This window comes from Dreissena polymorpha, chromosome 9 (assembly GCF_020536995.1).
Source record: "Dreissena polymorpha isolate Duluth1 chromosome 9, UMN_Dpol_1.0, whole genome shotgun sequence".
Lineage (NCBI taxonomy): Eukaryota > Metazoa > Mollusca > Bivalvia > Myida > Dreissenidae > Dreissena > Dreissena polymorpha.
The window spans coordinates 99,417,082-99,438,957 of record NC_068363.1 but is presented as its reverse complement, the minus strand read 5'-3'; the positions used below and the strand labels follow the sequence as shown (position 1 = coordinate 99,438,957).

The following is a 21,876-nucleotide window of genomic DNA, read 5'->3' as shown; positions in this document are numbered from 1 at the left end:
TATTGATAGTGTTCAAAGACATTGTCAAGCAAGTATTTAAGCTTTGAAGCTAGAAGTTTTTATATTATACGAAGCAAATCAATTAGGGTCAACATTGTACGGACAAGCAGAAGGACATGCCAAGCCCTATATGCTTGTCAACCAGGGTTAAGATTGTACAGACTAACAGCTGGACAGGACAAGCCCTTTATGCCTCTTGTCATCAGAAGATGACGGGGGCATAAAATAAGTATTTTATTTTTAAGCCTAGACATACCAGGTTAGCCAGGATTCTGCTGACATCTACACCTGGATTCTTTTTAGCCTCCTGTTAAAGAGAAACATTTACAATTAACAATTGCTCTCTTATAAACTACTGAAAATTGATGAGCATAGTAACTTGGGCTTGTCACAATTGTGACCCTCCAATACTGCATGTTGCAATAAGAAGCAAGTTGTAATTATAATGTTATATAAATTTTCACTTGAAAAAAGGACCATGGCTTATGCAAGTTTTAATATGTTCAACTTTAAGTTAAAAGGAATGGTGCATTTTTTTTTTAAGTTGCACATTGAAAAAGGGTCGAGGTATTTGTTCTGACAGGTTAATGTCTGCATAAAAATGGATGTTCATAGTTATTTAGTTAACCCACTATTCAGTCAGTTAACACTTCATTGTTGAGGGTACAGGCATAAGTATGGCATAGACAGTGTTCACCACCACCTACCTCTGAAAGAATTTGCGCTGCCTCAGCTTGCTGCTTGGCTATGCCAGGATTGGAACTTAAAGGCATTCCCGGTAGCCTTGGAAGAAAAGACCTATACAGTTATCTTGACCAGACAACATCATTTTTATGTAAGTTTTTTTTCTAACAAAATTTGGTTTGTATGTTTGCTTATTTAGATGTATTCAACAGTATTTCAGTCATATAATAGAACTTTTTAATAAATAGTTGAAGCTGGAGTACTTGCATGTGCATTCTTGTACCTATCGTAAAATTGAAATATTTGAATGGTAGACAAGGGACAAAATTGTCACAAAACCAGGTTTTCATTGTGAAAAAAAATCTGATAAAGGGAGAAAACTCAAACTGAACTTTTGAAATGAACAAACAAAATTAACCCCCTTTGAAAGTTTGTTTTTAAAAAAAATCTATTTTTAGTCGTGGCGACCTTGACATTGGAGATATTGACGTGATTCTTTTGTGCGACACACCGTCCCATGATGGTTAACAAATGTGCCAAATGATTTTAAAATCTCACAATGAATGACATAGTTATGGCCAGGACAAGCTAATTTATGGCCATTTTTGACCTTTGAACTCAAAGTGTGACCTTGACCTTGGAGATATCGACGTAATTATTTCGCGCGACACACCGTCCAATGATGGTGAACAAATGTGCCAAATGATTTTAAAATCTGACAATGAACGACATAGTTATGGCCCGGACAAGCTTGTTCCGCCCGCCCGCCAGCCAGCCCGCCAGCCCGCCCGCATTCGCCAATCTAATAACCAGTTTTTTCCTTCGGAAAACCTGGTTAAAAAAGCTGTATATAAAAACCATGTTCACAGGAATCAGTTCCCACAAGTCATGTTAATTTCAATATTTTATCTGAAATCATTTATTTTTCCTGTTTCCAATATTTCACAGAAATCTTGAAAGTTGTCAGGATCCCGTCAGTTTTGAATGTTTCAAGAAATCTAATTATTTTCCCAAAATTTGAATGCATCCAATCATAACCCAGAAATCCCATCTGTTTCCCGGGAATCCAATCAGTTTTTCAAGGAATCCAATCAGTTTTACCAGGAATCCAATCAGTTTTCCTAGAAATCCAATCAGTTTTCCTTGAAATCCAATACGTTTCCCCAGATTTTGCAAAAAGTTTCCCAAGAGTCCCATCAATTTCTCTAAAGGTTTTCTTAGGAATCATTTCACAGGAAGGCCATCAGTTTTCCCAGAAAACCATAAGTTTTCCCAGAAATTATATCAGTTTTCAAACAATCCCATCAGTTTCCCAATTCTTAGTATCATTTTGCAAGAAATCCCATCAGTTTAACAATGATTTCCATCAGTTTCCAAGGGATTGCATAAAATAATTCCAAGTTTCCCAGGACTAAAAACAGTTTCCCAGGACTAAAAACAGTTTCCCAGGACTACAAACAGTTTCCCAGGTCTACAAACAGTTTCCCAGGACTACACACAGTTTCCCAGAACTACAAATAGTTTCCCAGGACTACAAACAGTTTCCCAGAACTACAAACAGTTTCCCAGAACTACAAACAGTTTCCAAGGACTACAGTTTCCCAGGACTACAAAAAGTTTCCCAGGATTACAAACAGTTTCCCAGAACTACAAATAATTTACCAGGACTACTAAACAGTTTCCAAGGACTACAAACAGTTTCCCAGGACTACAAAAAGTTTCCCAGGACTACAAACAGTTTCCCAGAACTACAAATAGTTTACCAGGACTACTAAACAGTTTCCCAGGACAACAAACAGTTTCCCAGGACTACAAACAGTTTCCCAGGACTACAAACAGTTTCCCCGAGCGACTCCCACTTACTGATCGTGCAGCATGTGATCCCTCCTCTGTATCTGTGCCTCCAACCTGGCCCTGTCCTCCGTGCTGGGAGACTCAGACACAGCAGCATCTCCCGGCCTGGACCGGCCCAACTGTCTCTCCCTACAGAAGTGTGTACAGCAGTGTGAGAAGTCATGCATCTTAACCCATTTATGCCTAGCGTCTAGAAAAAAAGCCTTGGCAAACAGCGTAGACCCAGATGAGACGCCGCATGATGTGGCGTCTCATCAGGGTCTGCGCTGTTTGCTTAAAGGAATTTCTGTAAAAAATATTCAGAATATAGAAATAAATATACTAGACATCCCTAATTTTGGAAATAAATGATCCAATTTAATAGGATGGGAAATTCCACAAGGCATAAATGGGTTAACAGTCCTTAAATCTTTGGCCGTTACAATAATGCATCTATTAACAGTTGAACGTTTTATTCTTGTAAATATGCATTACAGGGTTAGTATTCGTCCGTATCCATAACCCAACCCAGATACCCACTTTGGCACTTGTGCTGTCCCTTAAAAAATCAATTTAAATTAAATACTAATCTTACTAGATTCAAGTTTCAAACTCTTAATTTCCCTGCGAGTTTTATGCTGGTTGTGAATAGCGATTTTTGCTTCTGAGTGGGAAAAGGTGAAAGCGAGATTACACTGTAACTCCAATATAGCGCGGTCAATGGGGTCCAAGCCGTGAAACAGCGTTATAACGGATCCGTGTTATAGGTTTTGAGCTCATTAACTGCAGGGCGCTATAAAAAAACAACAGGTATAGAATAGCCTATAATATAGGTCATGTATATTGCCATGCTGTGCTGAGGCAAATACATGCATATAAACCGAATCATATCCATAACAGTATACATACCGCTTTTTGAATGTGCGCATTTATCCGATAATCCAATAAAATTGCAACATCACTTAAAAAATAATAATCTTGAACATTAATGACGATATATGTTTAAGAAATTCGTAAACACAACCGTACGCATATATGCCATTTTCAGAAGTGTTAAGAGTACAGTGCATTATGGGGCAGAGCTTTCAATGGACGAGCGACTTTAAATTTAGATTGAATGCAATACGATTCATGTACTAAAAATTGTTTTATTGCATCATACTATTTTGTCAAATATTTATTAATTTATATAAAATGTGTAAAAAAACATATTAAACATATATTTCAATATAAACAAGAGCACCGCTTTGCGGGTGCAGACCGCTCATCTATTTTTCCTTTTAAAGGTGTAGGGATCTATCTCAATTTCAATCACAAAGGATGGAGGGGTGGAGTGGAGATGTGGTCATTTACTACATTATCTTCCAAATATGCAAAAACAATGGAAAACAAAAATGGGGGGGGATTAATTCTTGGGTGGGATGTTTGGACGGTATTTCAAATATAAAATAATAAAAATAAATATTTGTGTTTTTTAACCATGTTTGAAAAAAACAGGAGATGTGTTTGTCAGAAACACAATGCCCCTATTGCGCCGCTTTGAAATTATTTTTTTTTTACCTTTGACCTTGAAAGATGACCTTGACCTTGAACTTCCACAACTCAGTGTGCAGCTTTATGAGAAGGCCGCTTTGAAATATTATTTTTTTGACCTTAGACCTTGAAGGATGACCTTGACCTTGAAGGATGACCCTGAACTTCCACCACTCAAAATGTGCAGCTTCATGATAACCCCGCTTTGAAATTATTATTATTTTGACCTTTGACCTTGAAGGATGACCTTGACCTTGAAGAATGACCTTGACCTTGAACTTCCACAACTCAAAATGTGCAGCTTCATGAGAACGCCACTTTGATTTTTTAAATTATTTTTTATTGACCTTGAAGGATGACTTGACCTTGAAATTCCATCACTCAAAATGTGCAGCTTCATGATAATGCCGCTTTGATTTTTTAGATATTTTGTTTGATCTTTGACCTTGAAGGATGACCTTGACCTTGAAGGATTACCTTGAACCTACACCACTCAAAATGTGCAGCTTCATGATAACGCCGCTTTGATTTTTTTTTACCTTTGACCTTGAAGTCTGACCTTGACCTTGAAGAATGACCTTGAACTTCCACCACTCAAAATGTGCAGTTTCATGATAATGCCGCTTTGATTTTTTTTATTTGTTCTTTGACCATGAAGGATGACCTTGACCTTGAAGGATGACCTTGAACTTCCACCACTCAAAATGTGCAGCTTCATGAGAACGCCGCTTTGATTTTTTTTTTATCTTGAAGGATGACCTTGAAGGATGACCTTGACCTTGAACTTCCACCACTCAAAATCTGCAGCTTCACGAGATACACATGCATGCCAAATATCAAGTTGCTATCTTCAAAATTAAAAGTTATGGCCAATGTTAAAGTTTTCGGACGGACAGACACCATATATTTGACATTTGACCTTAAAGGATGACATTCACCTTCACCTTTCACCACTCAAAATGTTCAGCTCCATGAGATACACATGCATGCTAAATATCAAGTTGCTATCTTCAATATTGAAAAAGTTATGGCCAATGTTAAAGTTTTCGGACTGACAGACAGACTGACTGACATACTGACTGACAGTTCAACTGCTATATGCCACCCTACTGGGGGCATAAAAATTATTTGTTTGGGGTGGGGTGGGGGTGGGGGTATAGTGTGAGGGTGTGGTGGTCATTTATTAGATGATCTTTAATTTAAAAAAAAAATGGGAAGGATTGAGGGGGGATTTGGAGGGGGGATGGTTTGGATGGAGTCAATTGTGGTATGTGAGGCAAGAGTTGTTTTGTCAAAGTATCAATCGAATCTAATCATAAATAAAGAAGTTATGGCAATTTTAGCAAAATTTAATAATTTGACCTTTAGAGTCAAGGTCATTCAAAGGTCAAGGTAAAATTCAACTAGCCAGGTACAGTACCCTCATGATAGCATGAAAGTATTTAAAGTTTAAAAGCAATAGCCTTGATACATTTGAAGTAAAATGAATCTTAACACAAAATGTAACCATATATTCAAAGTTACTAAGTCAAAAAAGGGCCATAATTCGGTAAAAATGACAACCAGAGTTATGCAACTTGTCCTTGACTGTTCCCTTATGATAGTTTGCGAGTGTTCCAAGTATGAAAGCAATATCTATGATACTTTAGGGGTAAAGTGGACCAAAACACAAAACTTAACCAAATTTTCAAGTATAAAGGGCCCATAATTCCGTCAAAATGCCAGTCAGAGTTACATAACTTTGCCTGCACAGTCCCCTTACGATAGTAAGTAAGTGTTTCAAGTATGAAAGCAATGGCTTTGATCCTTTACGAAAAAAGTGGACCTTATAAACACAAAACTTAACAAAATTTTCAATTTTCTAAGTATAAAAAGGGCACATAATTTTGTCAAAATGGCAGTCAGAGTTACATAACTTTGCCAGCACAGTTCCCTTACGATAGTTAGTAAGTGTTGCAAGTATGAAAGCAATGGCTTTGATACTTTAGGAAAAAAGTGGACCAAAACACAAAACTTAACCAAATTGTCAATTTTCTAAGTATAAAAAGAGCACATAATTCCGTCAAAATGCCAGTCAGAGTTACATAACTTTGCCTGCACAGTCCCCTTACGATAGTTAGTAAGTGTTGCAAGTATGAAAGCAATGACTTCAATACTATAGGAAAAAAGTGGACCTAAACACAAAACTCAACCAAATTTTCAATTTTCTAAGTATAAAAAGGGCACATAATTCTGTCAAAATGCCAGTCAGAGTTACATAACTTTTCCTGCACAGTCCCCTTATGATAATTAGTAAGTGTTGCAAGTATGAAAGCAATAGCATTGATACTTAAGGAATAAAATGGACCTAAACACTAAGTATAACAAGAGCACCGCCTTGCGGGTGCAGACCGCTCATCTATTTTCTTTTTAAAGGTGAAAGGACTCATTTTCAATCACAAAGGAGGGAGGGGTGGAGTGAAGAGGGGTGTATAGTGTGGGGGTGTGGACATTATTTTCCAAAAATGCGAAAAAAAATAAAAAAATCGAGGGGGGGGGGGGGGGGTGGATTCTTGGATGCGAAGGTTGGACGTTATTTCAAACACTAAATAATAAAAATAATTTGTTGTGTTTTTTAACCGTTTCAAAAAAAAAAAAAAATTGGGGGGGTGGGGGGGTAAAGTGTAAGGATGTGGTGGAAATTTGTGAGACGATCTTAAAAAAAAAAAAATAGGGGGGTGGGGGGGAGGTCGGGGGGGAGGGCACGGGGGATGGTTTGGGTGGCGTCTATTGTGGTATGTCTTGTAAGAGTAGTTTTGTCAAAGTATCAATCAAATCTAATCATAAATAAAGAAGTTATGGCAATTTTAGCAAAATTTAATAATTTGACCTTGAGAGTCAAGGTCATTCAAAGCTCAAGGTAAAATTCAACTTGCCAGGTACAGTAACCTCATGATAGCATGAAAGAATTTGAAGTTTGAAAGCAATAGCCTTGATACTTAAGAAGTAAAGTGGATCGAAACACAAAATTTAACCATATATTCAAAGTTACTAAGTCAAAAAAGGGCCATAATTCCATAAAAATGACAACCAGAGTTATGCAACTTGTCCTTTAACTGTACCCTTATGATAGTTTGCGAGTGTTCCAAGTATGAAAGCAATATCTATGATACTTTAGGGGTAACGTGGACCAAAACACAAAACTTAACCAAATTTTCTAAGTATAAAGGGCCCATAATTCCGTCCAAATGCCAGTCAGAGTTACAAAACTTTGCCTGCACAGTCCCCTTATGATAGTTAATAAGTGTTGCAAGTATGAAAGCAATAGCTTTGATACTGTAGGAATAAAGTGGATCTAAACACAAAACTTAACCAAATTTTCAATTTTCTAAGTATAAAAAGGGCACATAATTCTGTCAAAATGCCAGTCAGAGTTACATTACTTTGCCTGCACAGTCCCCTTATGATAGTTAGTAAGTGTTGCAAGTATGAAAGCAATAGCTTTGATACTTAAGGAATAAAATGGACCTAAACACAAAACTTAACAAAAATTTTCAATTTTCTAAGTATAAAAAGGGCACATAATTCTGTCAAAATGCATTCCAGAGTTATCTAACTTTAACTGCCCAGTCCCCTCATGATAGTAAGTAAGTGTACCAAGTTTGAATGTAATAGCATTGATACTTTCTGAGAAAAGTGGACCTAAACGCAAAACTTAACCAAAATTTTTAATTTTCTAAGTATAAAAAGGGCCCATAATTCTGTCAAAATGCACACCAGAGTTATCTTACTTTGCCTGCCCAGTCCCCTCATGATAGTAAGTAAGTGTACCAAGTTTGAATGCAATAGCATTGATACTTTCTGAGAAAAGTGGACCTAAACGCAAAACTTAACCGGACGCCAACGCCGACGCCAAGGTGATGACAATAGCTCATAATTTTTTTCAAAAAATAGATGAGCTAAAAAGGGCACATAATTCTGTCAAAAAGCAAGCCAGAATTATCTAACTTTGCCTGCCCAGTCCCCTCATGATAGTTTGTAAGTGTACCAAGTTTGAATGCAATAGCATTGATACTTTATGAGAAAAGTGTACCTAAACGCAAAACTTAAGCGGACGCCGATGCCAAGGTGATGACAATAGCTCATAATTTAAAAAAAAAAAATAGATGAGCAAATAAAAATTATGAAGAACATATGTTGAAAAATGCGAAATAAGCCAGATATGTAATTCTGAAATAGAAAATGTCTGTACAGTCGAATTTGCCAGCATGTACGATGTGAATCTAATTTTATTTTAACAGTTCATTTTTAATTCCTGCAACAATATCTATTCATACAACACACGAACACAAACTAAAATGATGAATACTTCGGTTATTTTAGGAAAATATGTACGAAATATCTATGCCACATTTGGCTTGGGGCGCAAATTTGTCTTTCCTGCATTTTATGAAATTCGTCTTCAATGTTTAATTTTTCTTGCCTATTTTGTATTATTGTAATATATTTTATCAGTATATTACAATTTAACACATGTAAAAATTCGTATAATCTCGCTTTAAGCAGTCCTGATATATCTGGCTGTTACATATATACAGTTGACTGTTACATCCATACAGTTGACTGTTACATCCATACAGTTGACTGTTACATCCATGCAGTTGACTGTTACATCCAAACAGTTGACTGTTACATCCATACAGTTGACTGTTACATCCATACAGTTGACTGTTACATCCATACATTTGACTGTTACATCCATACAGTTGAACATTTTAAACTTATCAATATGCACTACGTAGTTAATATTGTTTGATTGCCTTAAATACTGAAATTGAGTCATAGACATTGATTCCCACACAACCCATGTTTCTTAACATATTTTACAGTGGGAAAAATGACTAAGGGCCATAATTCAGGCATAAATATAGAAGAGTTGAAAATCTTTACAATCATCTACACATAAAGGTAATTCAACAGTGAAAGTTTGAGCAAGATTCACCTAGTACCACTAGTTATAGAGGACTTAAAACATAACATTTTGGGACTATATATTATATAGTGGAAAACAGACAAAAACTCATAATTCATATTAATTCTGCCAAAACTTGTTGCAGCCTTTACTTCTTTCTTTAAGATTATCTATCCATCAAGGCTTTTAGACTGTGAAAAGCTGAAGGAAATCCACCATCTACACATTAAAGTTATTTAACTGTGAAAGTTTGAGCAACATCCACCTAGTAGTTTAAGTGGACTTGGCAACACAAGATTTGGGATGCATGTATGGGCTAAGAGACGCATGTATGCCTACCGGTAATGATTAAGAGTAATACCTCCCGTTTCGTGGGGACATAACAGACTAGAAGATGGTAACACAGTTTTTTTCTTCTCTTGAAGCTTCTGGCGTTTCCTTATTAATATATTTGTAATATTTTGCAATCAAAACAATCTGAGATTTCACATAAAATCTTAAAATTTCACCTTTTTTAAACTGCAAGGCAAGTTATCTTTTCTACAAAGTACAATGGTATTTTTAAAATGAACTTCATCTTTCATTCCTCTATAATCTTAACCGATTGATTTAAGCTTGATTGCATCAAAAGCCTATGGTTTATTGACATTCTTTCCAGTCCCTTTGCTGTGTAGAACGAGTACTTGATGTGTTTTGAGTGAGATCTATAACAAGAGCTGTCAGAGCACAGCGCACTCGACTATTCGAGTGCTTGACAGTATAACGTAAGCCATCATGGAGAAATTGTTCATATTCAATTAATTTATTAGACGATTTTTCAAAAATAACAAATGGAAAAAAAAAAAATTGTTTTGGGGGGGGGGGGGGGGGGGGTATAATGTGGGGTGTGGTCATTTATTAGACGATCTTTCAAAAATTAAAAAAAGGAAAAAAACAAATTTGGGGGGATGTAGGGGGGATTGAGAGGGGGGTATAATGTGCGGTGTGGTCATTTATAAGATTATCTTTAAAAAATAAAAAAAGGGAAAAAAATAAAAACATTTTTTTTGGGGGGGGGGGAGGTGGGGGGGCAGGGATTCTGGGTTGGGACATGGGGTATTGTTTGGATGGAATCCATTGTGGCATTCAGGTAAGTGTTGTTTTGTCAAAGTATTATTAAAATCGGATCATAAATAAAGAAGTTATGGCAATGTAAGCAAAATGTTCAATTATCTAAGTACAAAAGGGGCAATAATATAGTCAAAATGCTTGATACATTTGTCTGCTCTTGTTAATAGGTTGGAGTCATGTTGGTAAACAAGTATGCAAAATATGAAAGCAATATGTCAAGGGACATAGGAAATATTTGGGGTAGTACGCAAACTTTAACATAGATTTATCAATAATATGCATATTCTAAGTATAAAAGGGGCAATAATTATGTCAAAATGCTTGATACAGTGGTCTGCTCTTGTTTATAGGTTGGGGTCATGTTGGTAAACAAGTATGCAAAATATGAAAGCAATTTGTCAAGGGAAATAAGAAATATTTGGGGAAGTACGCAAACTTTAACATAGATTTATCAATAATATGAATATTCTAAGTATAAAAGGGGCAACAATTCTGTCAAAATGCTTGATACAGTGGTCTGCTCTTGTTTATAGGTTGGGGTCATGTTGGTAAACAAGTATGCAAAATATGAAAGCAATATGTCAAGGGACATTGAAAATATTTGGGGTAGTACGCAAACCTCAACATTTTTAACGCTCATGCAAACGGCAACGCCGACGCCGGAATAGCTCCACTATATATATTTCATATATGATAGTCGAGCTAAAAAGGCTCCTACAGTGGGGATTCAAGCTGTGACCCCTCAGTCACAAGGCAGACACCATATCCACTAAGCAAATGCGATCTAACATAACAGTCATTACAGTCGACTCCAAAGACCAAGACTACTTTCATGATGCCAAAGACTACCTCTCCTCAAAGCGCCGCAATCTCAACAGGTCCACATCCACCTCGCCAGGGTCTTCCCGCGCGGTCACCTGCTCCCTGCGCCGTATCATGTCCTCGAGGCGGTCTCGCTCCAGTGAGTCCAGGTACTTGCGGCGCTCTACGATGTCGTCCACCCGCCGCCTCTCTTCGTAAGGGTCTTGGCGCCGATGGCGATCCTCCATCAGGGTATCAAGACGATGACGCTCGTCCAGCATTCTCCTGGACACAAAGTGACGGACATTTTATTTAAATCTTAAATAGACAATTAGTTAATTAAAATCTAAACTTAAGCTGTGCTTCACTGAAAATTTCAGGAAAAAACCTATTCAAAACCCAGTGTTTTCTGCTAACAACAAAAGGTGACAATATTTAGCATTTGTGTAGCAATTACTAGTCAACATTTGTTTAAAAAAAACGTATAAAGAAACTATCCATAGACTTAAGGAATTTTAAGAATTAATTTTCTTAATTTGATCCCAGCCATCCAAGATTTTTCAATATATTTAAGACAAACAGGATCAAACCCTAAAATATGTGGCTCAAAGAAATTTCAGTTGACATCCAGGCATAAGAAACAATAAGAATACAAAATAATGGTAAAACAAGGTAAAAAGCTCACTGTTCGTAATAAGGATCATCCATTCTGTAAGGATCAAACATGTGTCTGTAGGATGCGTGAAAGTCTGTCTGATCATATGGGTCGCTGCGGTGTTCATAGTAGGGTTCATATCTTCCTCTTCTAAATAAAATATACATATCTTTGAGAAAAGTGGTCTGCGATGTGCAAGTTAAGAATTACTCATCATTTATAGAAACCCTCACAAAAGAAATCCTTAATAATTTTAAGCAACCCTCAGAATACAAAACCTTGTGTACACAAGTTTTATCTACTATGACCCATGTTAACTCATCATAAATAAACCAACAGAAAGACAATTGGATACTTTATAATGTATCAAATATAGACATTAAACCGCGTATGTAAGAACTATTTCCTTGTACTTATTGTTGCAAGTGAGTAATTGCCAAAAGATCATAAACTTTTTCACTCTTCAAGACTTTTGAAAACAAGAGATGTGTATGTCAGAAACACAATGCTCCCTATTGCGCCGCATTGAAGCCATAAATTTGTCCTTTGACCTTGAAGGATGACCTTGACATTGACCTTTCACCACTCAAAATGTGCAGCTCCATGAGATACAGATGCATGCCGAATATCAAGTTGCTATCTTGAATATTGAAAAAGTTATGACCAAGGTTAAAGTTTTGGGACACACACACACATACAATGACAGACAGGCCAAAAACAATATACCCCCGATCTTTCGATCCTGGGGCATAAAAACAAGTTTTACTCCATCATCACTAGCCTGTGATCAGGGGGGTAGTGTCCATCCAGGTATCTTTCATCCGGGTATCTTGAATATCGCCCCTCTGGATATCTGTGATATCTTCCCTCCCCACGTCTATATTCTGGGTCCCTCCTGTCTCCTGACTCATCCTCTTGCCTTGCCTCATTGTCATGGTAGGGTCGCTTCTTCTTTGTAGCTGAAACATCATACAAACTTCTTACTGAAGTTGTATTTCTACGTTCAGAGTTTTTTTCTCCATATTTTGAATCTTTTCAAACTCAATCCTTAATTAAACAGCATTTTCAATCCTTAATTAAACAGCATTTCAGTAATTTGAGGGTTGTGAGTCAACCTCATTACAATCTGAGCTAAATTTCAAACTAGTTATTTTAGCTCACTTGCATCAAAAGCCCTATGCTTGTAGAAAAACTCTTAAGTTCATTTTCTTGGACGAACCAGTACTTGATGTCTTTGGAAAGATCTTGAGAACGCTCCTTAAGTGTGAATCAATCTTAGAAACCATATCCCAGGGATTTCAATAGACGCAGAATCCTGCGTTTTGACGTGAGCAAATTAAAAATGACTCATTTTTGACGCAAAACTTTTTTCTGCTGTGCGTCATTTTGACGCGTCGAAAATTTGACCCGTGCGTCAGTCAGTTAACATCTTGAGTTCCATGGTAATAAATCCCGCTGTGCTCCTTATTGAAATTAATGTTACAGTAGGCTTATTTGAAACTCGGTCTATAATCGAGGGAATACCCCGGGCGTTGTTTATCTTATCTCATCTCTTCCAATACACATGTCACCGTCTAAATAGTGCGTGCCCACTAACTGGGTAATTATCAGCAGTGATTACGTGATAATTGATTGACCATCCGATAATTGCAGGTTTTTTGCAGACTTTTCAGACGGCACGGTTAAAGAAAGTTGGCAAAATTAATTAAAGTAAAAACCATATTGATCAAAGGTCTATTAATTACGTAGATCCAATAGTAGATCTAAGTCCAGCGAGTTTTGTCAGTTGTTAATCCACCGATAATTACGAGTAACACCCATCTTATATAAACTGGAATCACAGTTCATTTTTTACACTAACAAGTAATAATACTACACATAAACATTGAGAAAACACATTTTCTCGATAAGATATAAATTATCCGAGTAGAATTAAATTGCTGCGTCATGACCTTCGACATTGTAAATGGCGGACTTAACTGTTAACATTCAACCCGCGTTCAATTCAAAGCTGGCGATTCAAATTGCAAGTAATGGCGATTCAATAATAGAGAAAGCATTAACTGGATTTAACAAACATTTGATCAGGTTTGTTACACCCGATAACAACAAGAAAAACTTGGATTATTAAAGTAAAATTACTACAGGTAAGGCATTCCAAAGTGTACGTATTTCGGACATGTATAGTATTCGGATAAACAGTAATAGATATACTAGATGTTCCATGCATTTAGAATTGTGTTTTGTTAGAAAAGCTATCATAGGGATGATGATAATATAATGACAATAATTATATGTGATGAAAAGGTGCTACCGGTACATATCTTAAATTATTTAAATGTGTTAAAAGACTTAAATGTGTTTTAACTATAAGGAAGTGTATTTAATGTACCAATTCATTCAAATATGTTGTGTTATGTATCATGGTATTGTTATTTAATAAAGCAGTATAACTTTTTAAGATATTGTGTTACTCTTAGAGCATATTTTTATCTAAAAAATTGAATAATACAGACAAAAACACAATTAACGCGCTTCAAAATTGACCCCAACATTTTTCAATTTGACTCTTCAAAATTTCAGTCCAGGGGTCATTAACTCCTGGTTTTTAAAATCTATTGAAATCCCTGATATCCACTTCACAATTGCAGCCGCTCACAGTTTCTCGGCAAGCTTAGTTGATCAACAAGAACTAACTGCACTAATTTGTGCCAGTTACTAAGAACAGATACAAACAAGAATATCAGTAAAACTGATGGATGCTCCCCAATGATGCTTTGTCGATATATGCGTTGTGTGGGAAAAAAAGTGTGACCTTGAGAAAATCAATTATTAGCCTCAGTGACCTTGAGTTTGACTCAAGTGACCTCAAACCTCATCAAAAGGTAGAGGTCCATGCAAGGTACGTACATGCCAAATATGTAAGAGATCGGTAAAGTATTGAAGGCGCTATGAGAAACTGTAAAAACAAGAGCTGTCTCCAAAGGATGGCATATGCCCAAAATAAACGTTTTGATAGAAGTTACTGAAATGCACTAAGTGACCCCGTGACCTAGTTTTTGACCCGGCATGACCCATATTCAAACGTTACCTAGATATTGTCTAGATACAACTTCTGACCAAGTTTGGTAAAGATCGGATGAAAACTATTTGAATTAGAGAGTGGACACGAAACGTGTGACAGATTGACAGTCTGACCGACGTACAGTGCGAAAACTATATACCCCCTTTTCTTCGAAAGGGGGCATAAAAATGTGACTGAAAATCTATTATAAGCCTCGGTGACCTTGACCCCAGTGACCTCAAACCTCATCAAAAGGTAGAGGCCCATGCAAGGTACCTACATGCCAAATATGTAAAAGATCGGAAAAATATTGAAGGCGCTTTGAGAAACTGTAAAAAAATTGTGACGGAAGAATCTATTTTTAGCCTCGGTGACCTTGACCCCAGTGACCACAAACCTCATCAAAAGGTAGAGGTCCATGCAAGGTATCTACATGCTAATTATGTAAGAGAACGGTAAAATATTGAAGGTGCTATGAGAAACTGTAACAAAATTGTGATGGAAAAATCTATTATTAGCCTCAGTGACCATGACCTTGACCCCAGTGACCTCAAACATCATCAAAAGGTAAAGGTCCACGCAAGGTACCTACATGCCAAATATGTAAGAGATCTGTAAAATATTGAAGGCGCTATGAGAAACAGTAACAAAAGTGTGACAGAAGTAAGTAAGGAACCCCAAACTGGCAACTATATGCTCCCCATATATATATATGGGGAGCATAAAAATGTGAACAGTCCTACCTGAATTGGGGAAACTTTGTCATGACCAATAACAAACAAGTTGTTGATGGGCAAGGAATTGAACAGCCCCAAGACAGTCTTGCGAATATTTGACATCATTTTATGTGAAAATTGTATGCCTTATTCTCAACTATTGCTGGCAGTTGTTAAATGCAACTAACAAATAACTACAATTCAACATGATAATTCATGATTGTTAAGTTGTTGTCATCAGCTTAAATCTTACACTCCATACTAGGGCTTTAGTCCATGTATATATCTTTATATAACAAATCTGTTCGCAAAAATGTTACATGACAAATGACCACTGCGCTAACTTAACCACCTAAACAATGGCTAAAACTCAGAAGATCAGATTCAAGTTTCCACTCGTCTGAGTACGTATGATCTCAAATCTCGGCTAAAAGTATATGCACATATTCTTCCTCAAACTCAGGAATGAGTCAGACTCAAAACTCAAACTCATTTCAAAAATTGAAAAAAACACAAAAAAGCTGCGTTCCAAAATTGACTTAACCCTTTCCCACCCAGAAGCAAAGTGAACATGGCTATGCTGCTGATCAGTATCTAAGGGTTGGAAATGAAGTCTTTAAAACTTGAATCTACTGGTAGTTAGAAAGGTCTTTAATTAAGTTTAACTTTCTGAGCGACTACAAATGCGCAAAAAATAAGTATCTAAGTGGTAAAGTGTTAAATACGTACCTAAGTGGTAAAGGGTTAAATACATATCTAAGTGGTAAAGGGTTAAATATGTATCTAAGTGGTAAAGTGTTAAATACGTACCTAAGTGGTAAAGGGTTAAATACATATCTAAGTGGTAAAGGGTTAAATATGTATCTAAGTGGTAAAGGGTTAAATATGTACCTAAGTGGTAAAGGGTTAAATACGTAGCTAAGTGGTAAAGGTTAAATATGTATCAAAGTTGTAAAGGGTAAAATACGTATCTAAGTGGTAAAGGATGAAACATGTATATCTTACACAAAGAGCCAGAAGGCTCGGTGGACTTCCTCTTCTCTCTGAACTGACTGATGGCCAGTTCCGTCTTCTCGTCCTGGTCTATCGGCCTTAGGTCCTTGGCCTTCTCCTGGAGAGCCACTGATTCACGCCTCATTGTGAGCTGGGGCAGATACAAACACAACATTTGTTTGTAAAGTGTTTAGGCTAATTTTATGTTGAACATTATCTCGAAATAATCTAAAGAAAGCTCGAGATATTCAAGAACTGTTTGTTGAACATTTTTTACCCAAATATGTACATTTATTACAGTGCACATTAGTGTCATGACACAAAATACATCACCCGTGTTCACCAAACAATTCTAAGAACAGGAATAATAAAGAATTGATTGTGTTTTTTTAAATCAAACTTGCCACCTCAATATAACCGACTTGATTTACATAATTCTTCATGTAGAACATTTTATTAATGACATAATCACCAGTGGAGTCCTGTAAATGTTCAAACACTGAAAGCATTTTTCTTGTTTCCAAGTCTATTCTTTATTCTTAAGTCTAAGAATGGGTTGGTGGATACAGGACCCGGTTTTGATAACAACGAGACTGGAGACACCTACCTGCAGATCCTCATCGACGGAAGCCTCCAGCTCTATCTTGACCTTGACCTCTCCCTGACCTTCCTTCGCAACAATGTCCTTAGCAAAGAGCTCACACTGCGTGTTGATCTCGGACTTCTTCTTCTTGGAGTTATATTTTGTCAAATGATTGTAGATGTCAGAGTGCTTGTGTTTCTGAAAAAAAATAAAAGCAACTTACACTTAAAATTTATTTGGCGTGGTACTTAACACGCACATACTGTTTTTTGTTAAAACTTTTGGCGCTCTACACATTGTATACCAGTATCCGATCATCAATGCAACATATTAAGTGTCTCCTAATTTTCAGAAACCTGTTTTTTTTTTTCTTAATCACCTGCATTTTTTAAATATTATTTATATCTAAATTTTTAGACACGAAAAAAATTATTACAGTACCTAATTATAAGAGGGCTATTTCATGTATACACATAATTCACTTTAAAAAACATAGTTTTTCATTTTTTTGCATGATATAAGAAGCATAAGTAGTTTGTGGCATATCTGATTCTTTTGCACTGAATAGTGTAATTTATTTTAATTGCGAAGTATTACAACAAACATGGAATGAGGCAAATAAGACAGTTAAAAAGCCATGAAAGTTTCATGCTCTTAATGAATTAATTTGTTCACTTTAGTGTCAGCCTGCGCATCATTAATTTGACTTCTGTTAAGCCATCATATTTTGATTGTACGGTTCTACTAACAAATACAATGTATGTAATGCCTTACAAAGTGTCTTCAGCCAGTTTGATGGTTGAGCCAACACATCTGTCTACTCAATAAATTTACAAAACTTCAACTATTAACAGAAATGACAGTGGTCTACTGACAGTTTGCCATAAGCAAAAACAGATACTCAACCATCTTTAATCGGAGAGGGGGGAATATTAATGTAACTGCTAACTACAACAACAACAACTAGAGCTTTGTCACAGACGTGACGAATACCCCCACATGCCGCATTGACACAGAATATTTTGCATGTTGTCTTCACCATAAACAGCGGACACCATGCTCAATGTTAAAAATGCACTAAGTAAACCTGTGACCTGGTTTTTGACCTTTCATGGCCCATGTTCGAGCTTGACCTACACATCACCTTGATACAACTTCTAACCAAGTGTGGTGAAAATCGGATGAAAACTACTTGAATTACAGAGCAGACACCATGCTGAATGTGTAGAACAAACTAAGTGACCCAGTGACCTAGTTTTTGACCAGGCATGACCCATATTCAAACTTGACCTAGACATCATCTGGATACAACTTCTGACCAAGTTTGGTGAAGATTGGATGAAAACTAGTTGAATTAGAGAGCGGACACCATGCTCTAGAGAGCGGACACCATGCTCAATGTTTAAAACACATTAAGTGACCCCATGACCTAGTTTTAGACCTACCATGAGCCATGTTCGAACATGGCCTACACATCATCTAGATACAACTTCTGACCAAGTTTGGTGAAGCTCTGATGAAAACTACTTGAATTAGAGAACGGACAACATGCTGAATGTTTAAAATGCACTAAGTGACCCCGTGACCTAGTTTTTGAACCGGCAAGGCCCATGTTCGAACTTGGCCTAGATATCATCTAGATACAACTTCTGACCCTTTTTTTTGGTGTAGATCCGATGAAAACTACTTGAATTAGAGAGCGGACACGGACCGACCGACAGACCAACCGACAGACAAGCTCACTCCTATATACCCCCCTAAACTTTGTTTAGTGGGGGTATAACAAAGGTTTATTGTGATATACAGGCCACCGGCCCCTGACACAAGTTATGGAACATATATATATACAAAAGCATGAGCGCACATAACATCATCAAGCATAAATCGGTTAAGAATTAGCATATTGGACAAGGTAGTAAAGGATAAGTAGCTACCCTACAATGTAAGTAACTCCTTCTGTCTAACTAAAGCAAGGTAAATAAACGATGCTAGGTCCTTAATATAAGTTTCATTTTGACTTAACATTAATATATGAAATTTCATTACATTGGGATTTACACGAAATTTACTCGGAATTAATCGTGCCATTAAATCCTTAAACATTGGACATATAAGAACAAAATGATATTCCTTTTCAACTTGTTTTGAATTACAAACTTTACAAATTAGTTCGTGTTTTGGGATATTAGAATACTAAATAGTTGAGCATGTGTTTGGTGCCAGTGGAATTAGCTATGATGGTATGATGGTAGAGCCATAGAAGTTTGATATTCTACTAAATAACTATAATTGTGATGTAACTGCTTACAAAGTAGTTGAACCAATGTCTGGAGCAAGTGACATGCGTTACAACAGTGCAGCCAATGCAGTTTGACATTCTACTTATTAATTACAATCGTAATGTAACTGCTTACAAAGTAGTTGAGCCTGTGTTTGGCCCCAACGACATGTGGTATGATAGTAGAGCCGTCGCACTTGGACTCACAGAGGTTACACACGTAGCGCGGCGCTGCCTTGTAGTCACTGGTCTGGAACTCAGTCACAAAGTCCAAACCTGTCGACACACTTCCATATGTCATAAATATGAGTCTCAACAAACCAATATTGGCAGTGGTATCACTCAATTACTTTTTGATGTGGACAGGAATGTTCTTTATTTAAAATGACAGCTCGCATTTAATTATATTAATCTTTAATCAACATGGTATTGCTGGATTGCTTCTTGATTTGAGTTGGGAAGTCGTAAATGCAAATAGAAAATTCCCATCCAAGTATATAATCTTATGATTGAGTTAATGCAGTTGTATAACCTGATTTAACAATTTCTATCCTAGCATACAAACCAACAATAGCCAAGGTCTCGCCGGATGTCTCAATAAGTTTCTTGATTTTAGCGGGAAAGTCCTTCGTCTCCATCATGATTCCTGTCGGCACTTTCTTCTTCGACTTCAGCCGTACTGAAACATATTTGGAAATTTGAACACTTGAACTTTGACATCTTCATGTACCTGCGCGACACACCGTCCAATGATGGTGAACAAATGTGCCAAATGATTTTAAAATCTCACAATGAATGACGAAGTTATGGCCCAGACAAGCTTGTTCTGCCCGCCCGCCAGCCCGCTGACATTCGCCAATCTAACTAGAGCTTTGTCAAAGACGTGACGAATACCCGCACATGCCGCATTGACACATAATATTTTGCATGTCGTCTTCACAAAAAACAGCGGACACCATGCTCAATTTTTAAAACACACTAAGTGACCCCTTGACCTAGTTTTTGACCCAGAAAGGCCCATGTTCTAACTTGGCCTTAAGATCATCTCCATAAAACTTCTGACCAAGTTTGGTGAAGATCGGATGTAAACTACTTGAATTAGTGAGCGGACACAATGCTGAATGTTAAAAAAGCACTAAGTGACCCCGTGACCTAGTTTTAGGCCCGGAATGGCCCATGTTCAAACTTGTCCTAGAGATCATTTAGATAAAACTTGTGACCAAGTTTGGTGAGGATTGGATGAAAACTACTCGAATTATAGAGCGGACAACATGGTGAGGTTTAAAACGCACTCAGATACCCCAAGACCTAGTTTTTGACCCAGCATGACCCATATTCAAACTTGACCTAGACATCATCTAGATACAACTTCTGACCAAGTTTATTGAAGATTGGATGAAAACTACTTGAATTAGAGAGTGGACAACATTGTGATGTTTAAAACGCACTAAGTGACCCCGTGACCTTGCTTTTGACCCGGCATGACCCATATTCAAACTTGCCCTAGACATTTTCAAGATACAACTTCTGACCAATTTTGGTGAAGATTGGATAAAAACTACTTGAATTAGGGAGTGGACAACATGTTGAGGTTTAAAACACACTAAGTGACCCAGTGACCTAGTTTTTGACTCGGCATGGCCCATGTTCAAACTTGATCTACACATCATCTAGTTACAACTTCTGACTAAGTGTGGTGAAGATCAGATTTAAACTACTTGAAATAGAGAGCGGACACCATGCTCAATGTGTAAACGGTACTAAGTGACCCTGTGACCTAGTTTTTTATCTGGCATGGCCCATGTTCGAAGCTGGCCTTCAAATCATCTAGATAAAACTTCTGACCAAGTTTGGTGAAGATCTGATGAAAACTACTTGAATAAGAGAGAGGACACCATGCTGAATGTTAAAAAATGCACTTAGTGACCCCGTGACCTAGTTTTTGACCCGGCAAGGACCATGTTCGAACTTGGCCTTAAGATCATGTAGCTACAACTTCTGACCAAGTTTGGTGAAGATCGGATGAAAACTACTTGAATTAGAGAACGGACAACATGCTGAATGTTTAAAACGCACTTAGTGACCCCGTGACCTAGTTTTTGACCCAGCAAGGCCCATGTTCGAACTTGGCCTAGACATCATGTAGATACAACTTCTGACCAAGTTTGGTGAAGATCGGATGAAAACTACTTGAATTAGAGAGCGGACGCTTAATACAGACTGACAGACCGACCGACAGATCGACCGATAGACCAACCGATTGACAGACAAGTTCACTCCTGTATATCCCCCTAAACTCCGTTTGTGGGGGTATAATAACCAGTTTTTTCCTCCAGAAAACTTGGTTAAAAAAGGTGATTGTAAACATCGTAAACATGGTAATTGCAATGAGAGGAAATACCATTATCATAGTTAATAGTGTTTTTTTGCATTTTGTTGTTGTTGTTGTTGTTGTTGTTAAGGAGGAGGGGGGGGGGGGGTCAAAATTGGAGAGAAGTTTAAACCCCATTCCCAATCTTATAAAAATATTCTTTTCCTAAATGACTGATTGAAATTCCCAACTGAAAGTTCAAACAAAAATGATAAATTAATCATTATGTTCAGATTTTTCGCCTAGCCAGCTCTGTAAGTTTAACCTAAGCAGTTTTTTGTTAAGAAATTTTATATTTAATTTT

The 21,876-nt window shown here is 37.0% G+C and overlaps 1 protein-coding gene across 11 annotated transcripts in view; it reads right to left on the bottom strand.

Moving 5' to 3' along the window:
- The window catches only part of LOC127845316 (uncharacterized), a 66,761-nt gene that overhangs the window by 4,132 nt on the left and 40,753 nt on the right, over positions 1 to 21,876 (bottom strand). For all 11 annotated transcript variants that reach the window (XM_052376155.1, XM_052376156.1, XM_052376159.1 and 8 more), the window contains 10 exons: positions 19,767 to 19,880; positions 19,338 to 19,477; positions 16,948 to 17,121; positions 16,353 to 16,491; positions 12,349 to 12,526; positions 11,598 to 11,717; positions 10,961 to 11,197; positions 2,548 to 2,667; positions 708 to 783; positions 257 to 307 (listed from right to left, as the gene is read on the bottom strand). In XM_052376155.1, the coding sequence (XP_052232115.1) occupies positions 257 to 307; positions 708 to 783; positions 2,548 to 2,667; positions 10,961 to 11,197; positions 11,598 to 11,717; positions 12,349 to 12,526; positions 16,353 to 16,491; positions 16,948 to 17,121; positions 19,338 to 19,477; positions 19,767 to 19,880 (1,349 nt within the window). The remainder of the gene's footprint in view (positions 1 to 256; positions 308 to 707; positions 784 to 2,547; positions 2,668 to 10,960; positions 11,198 to 11,597; positions 11,718 to 12,348; positions 12,527 to 16,352; positions 16,492 to 16,947; positions 17,122 to 19,337; positions 19,478 to 19,766; positions 19,881 to 21,876) is intronic.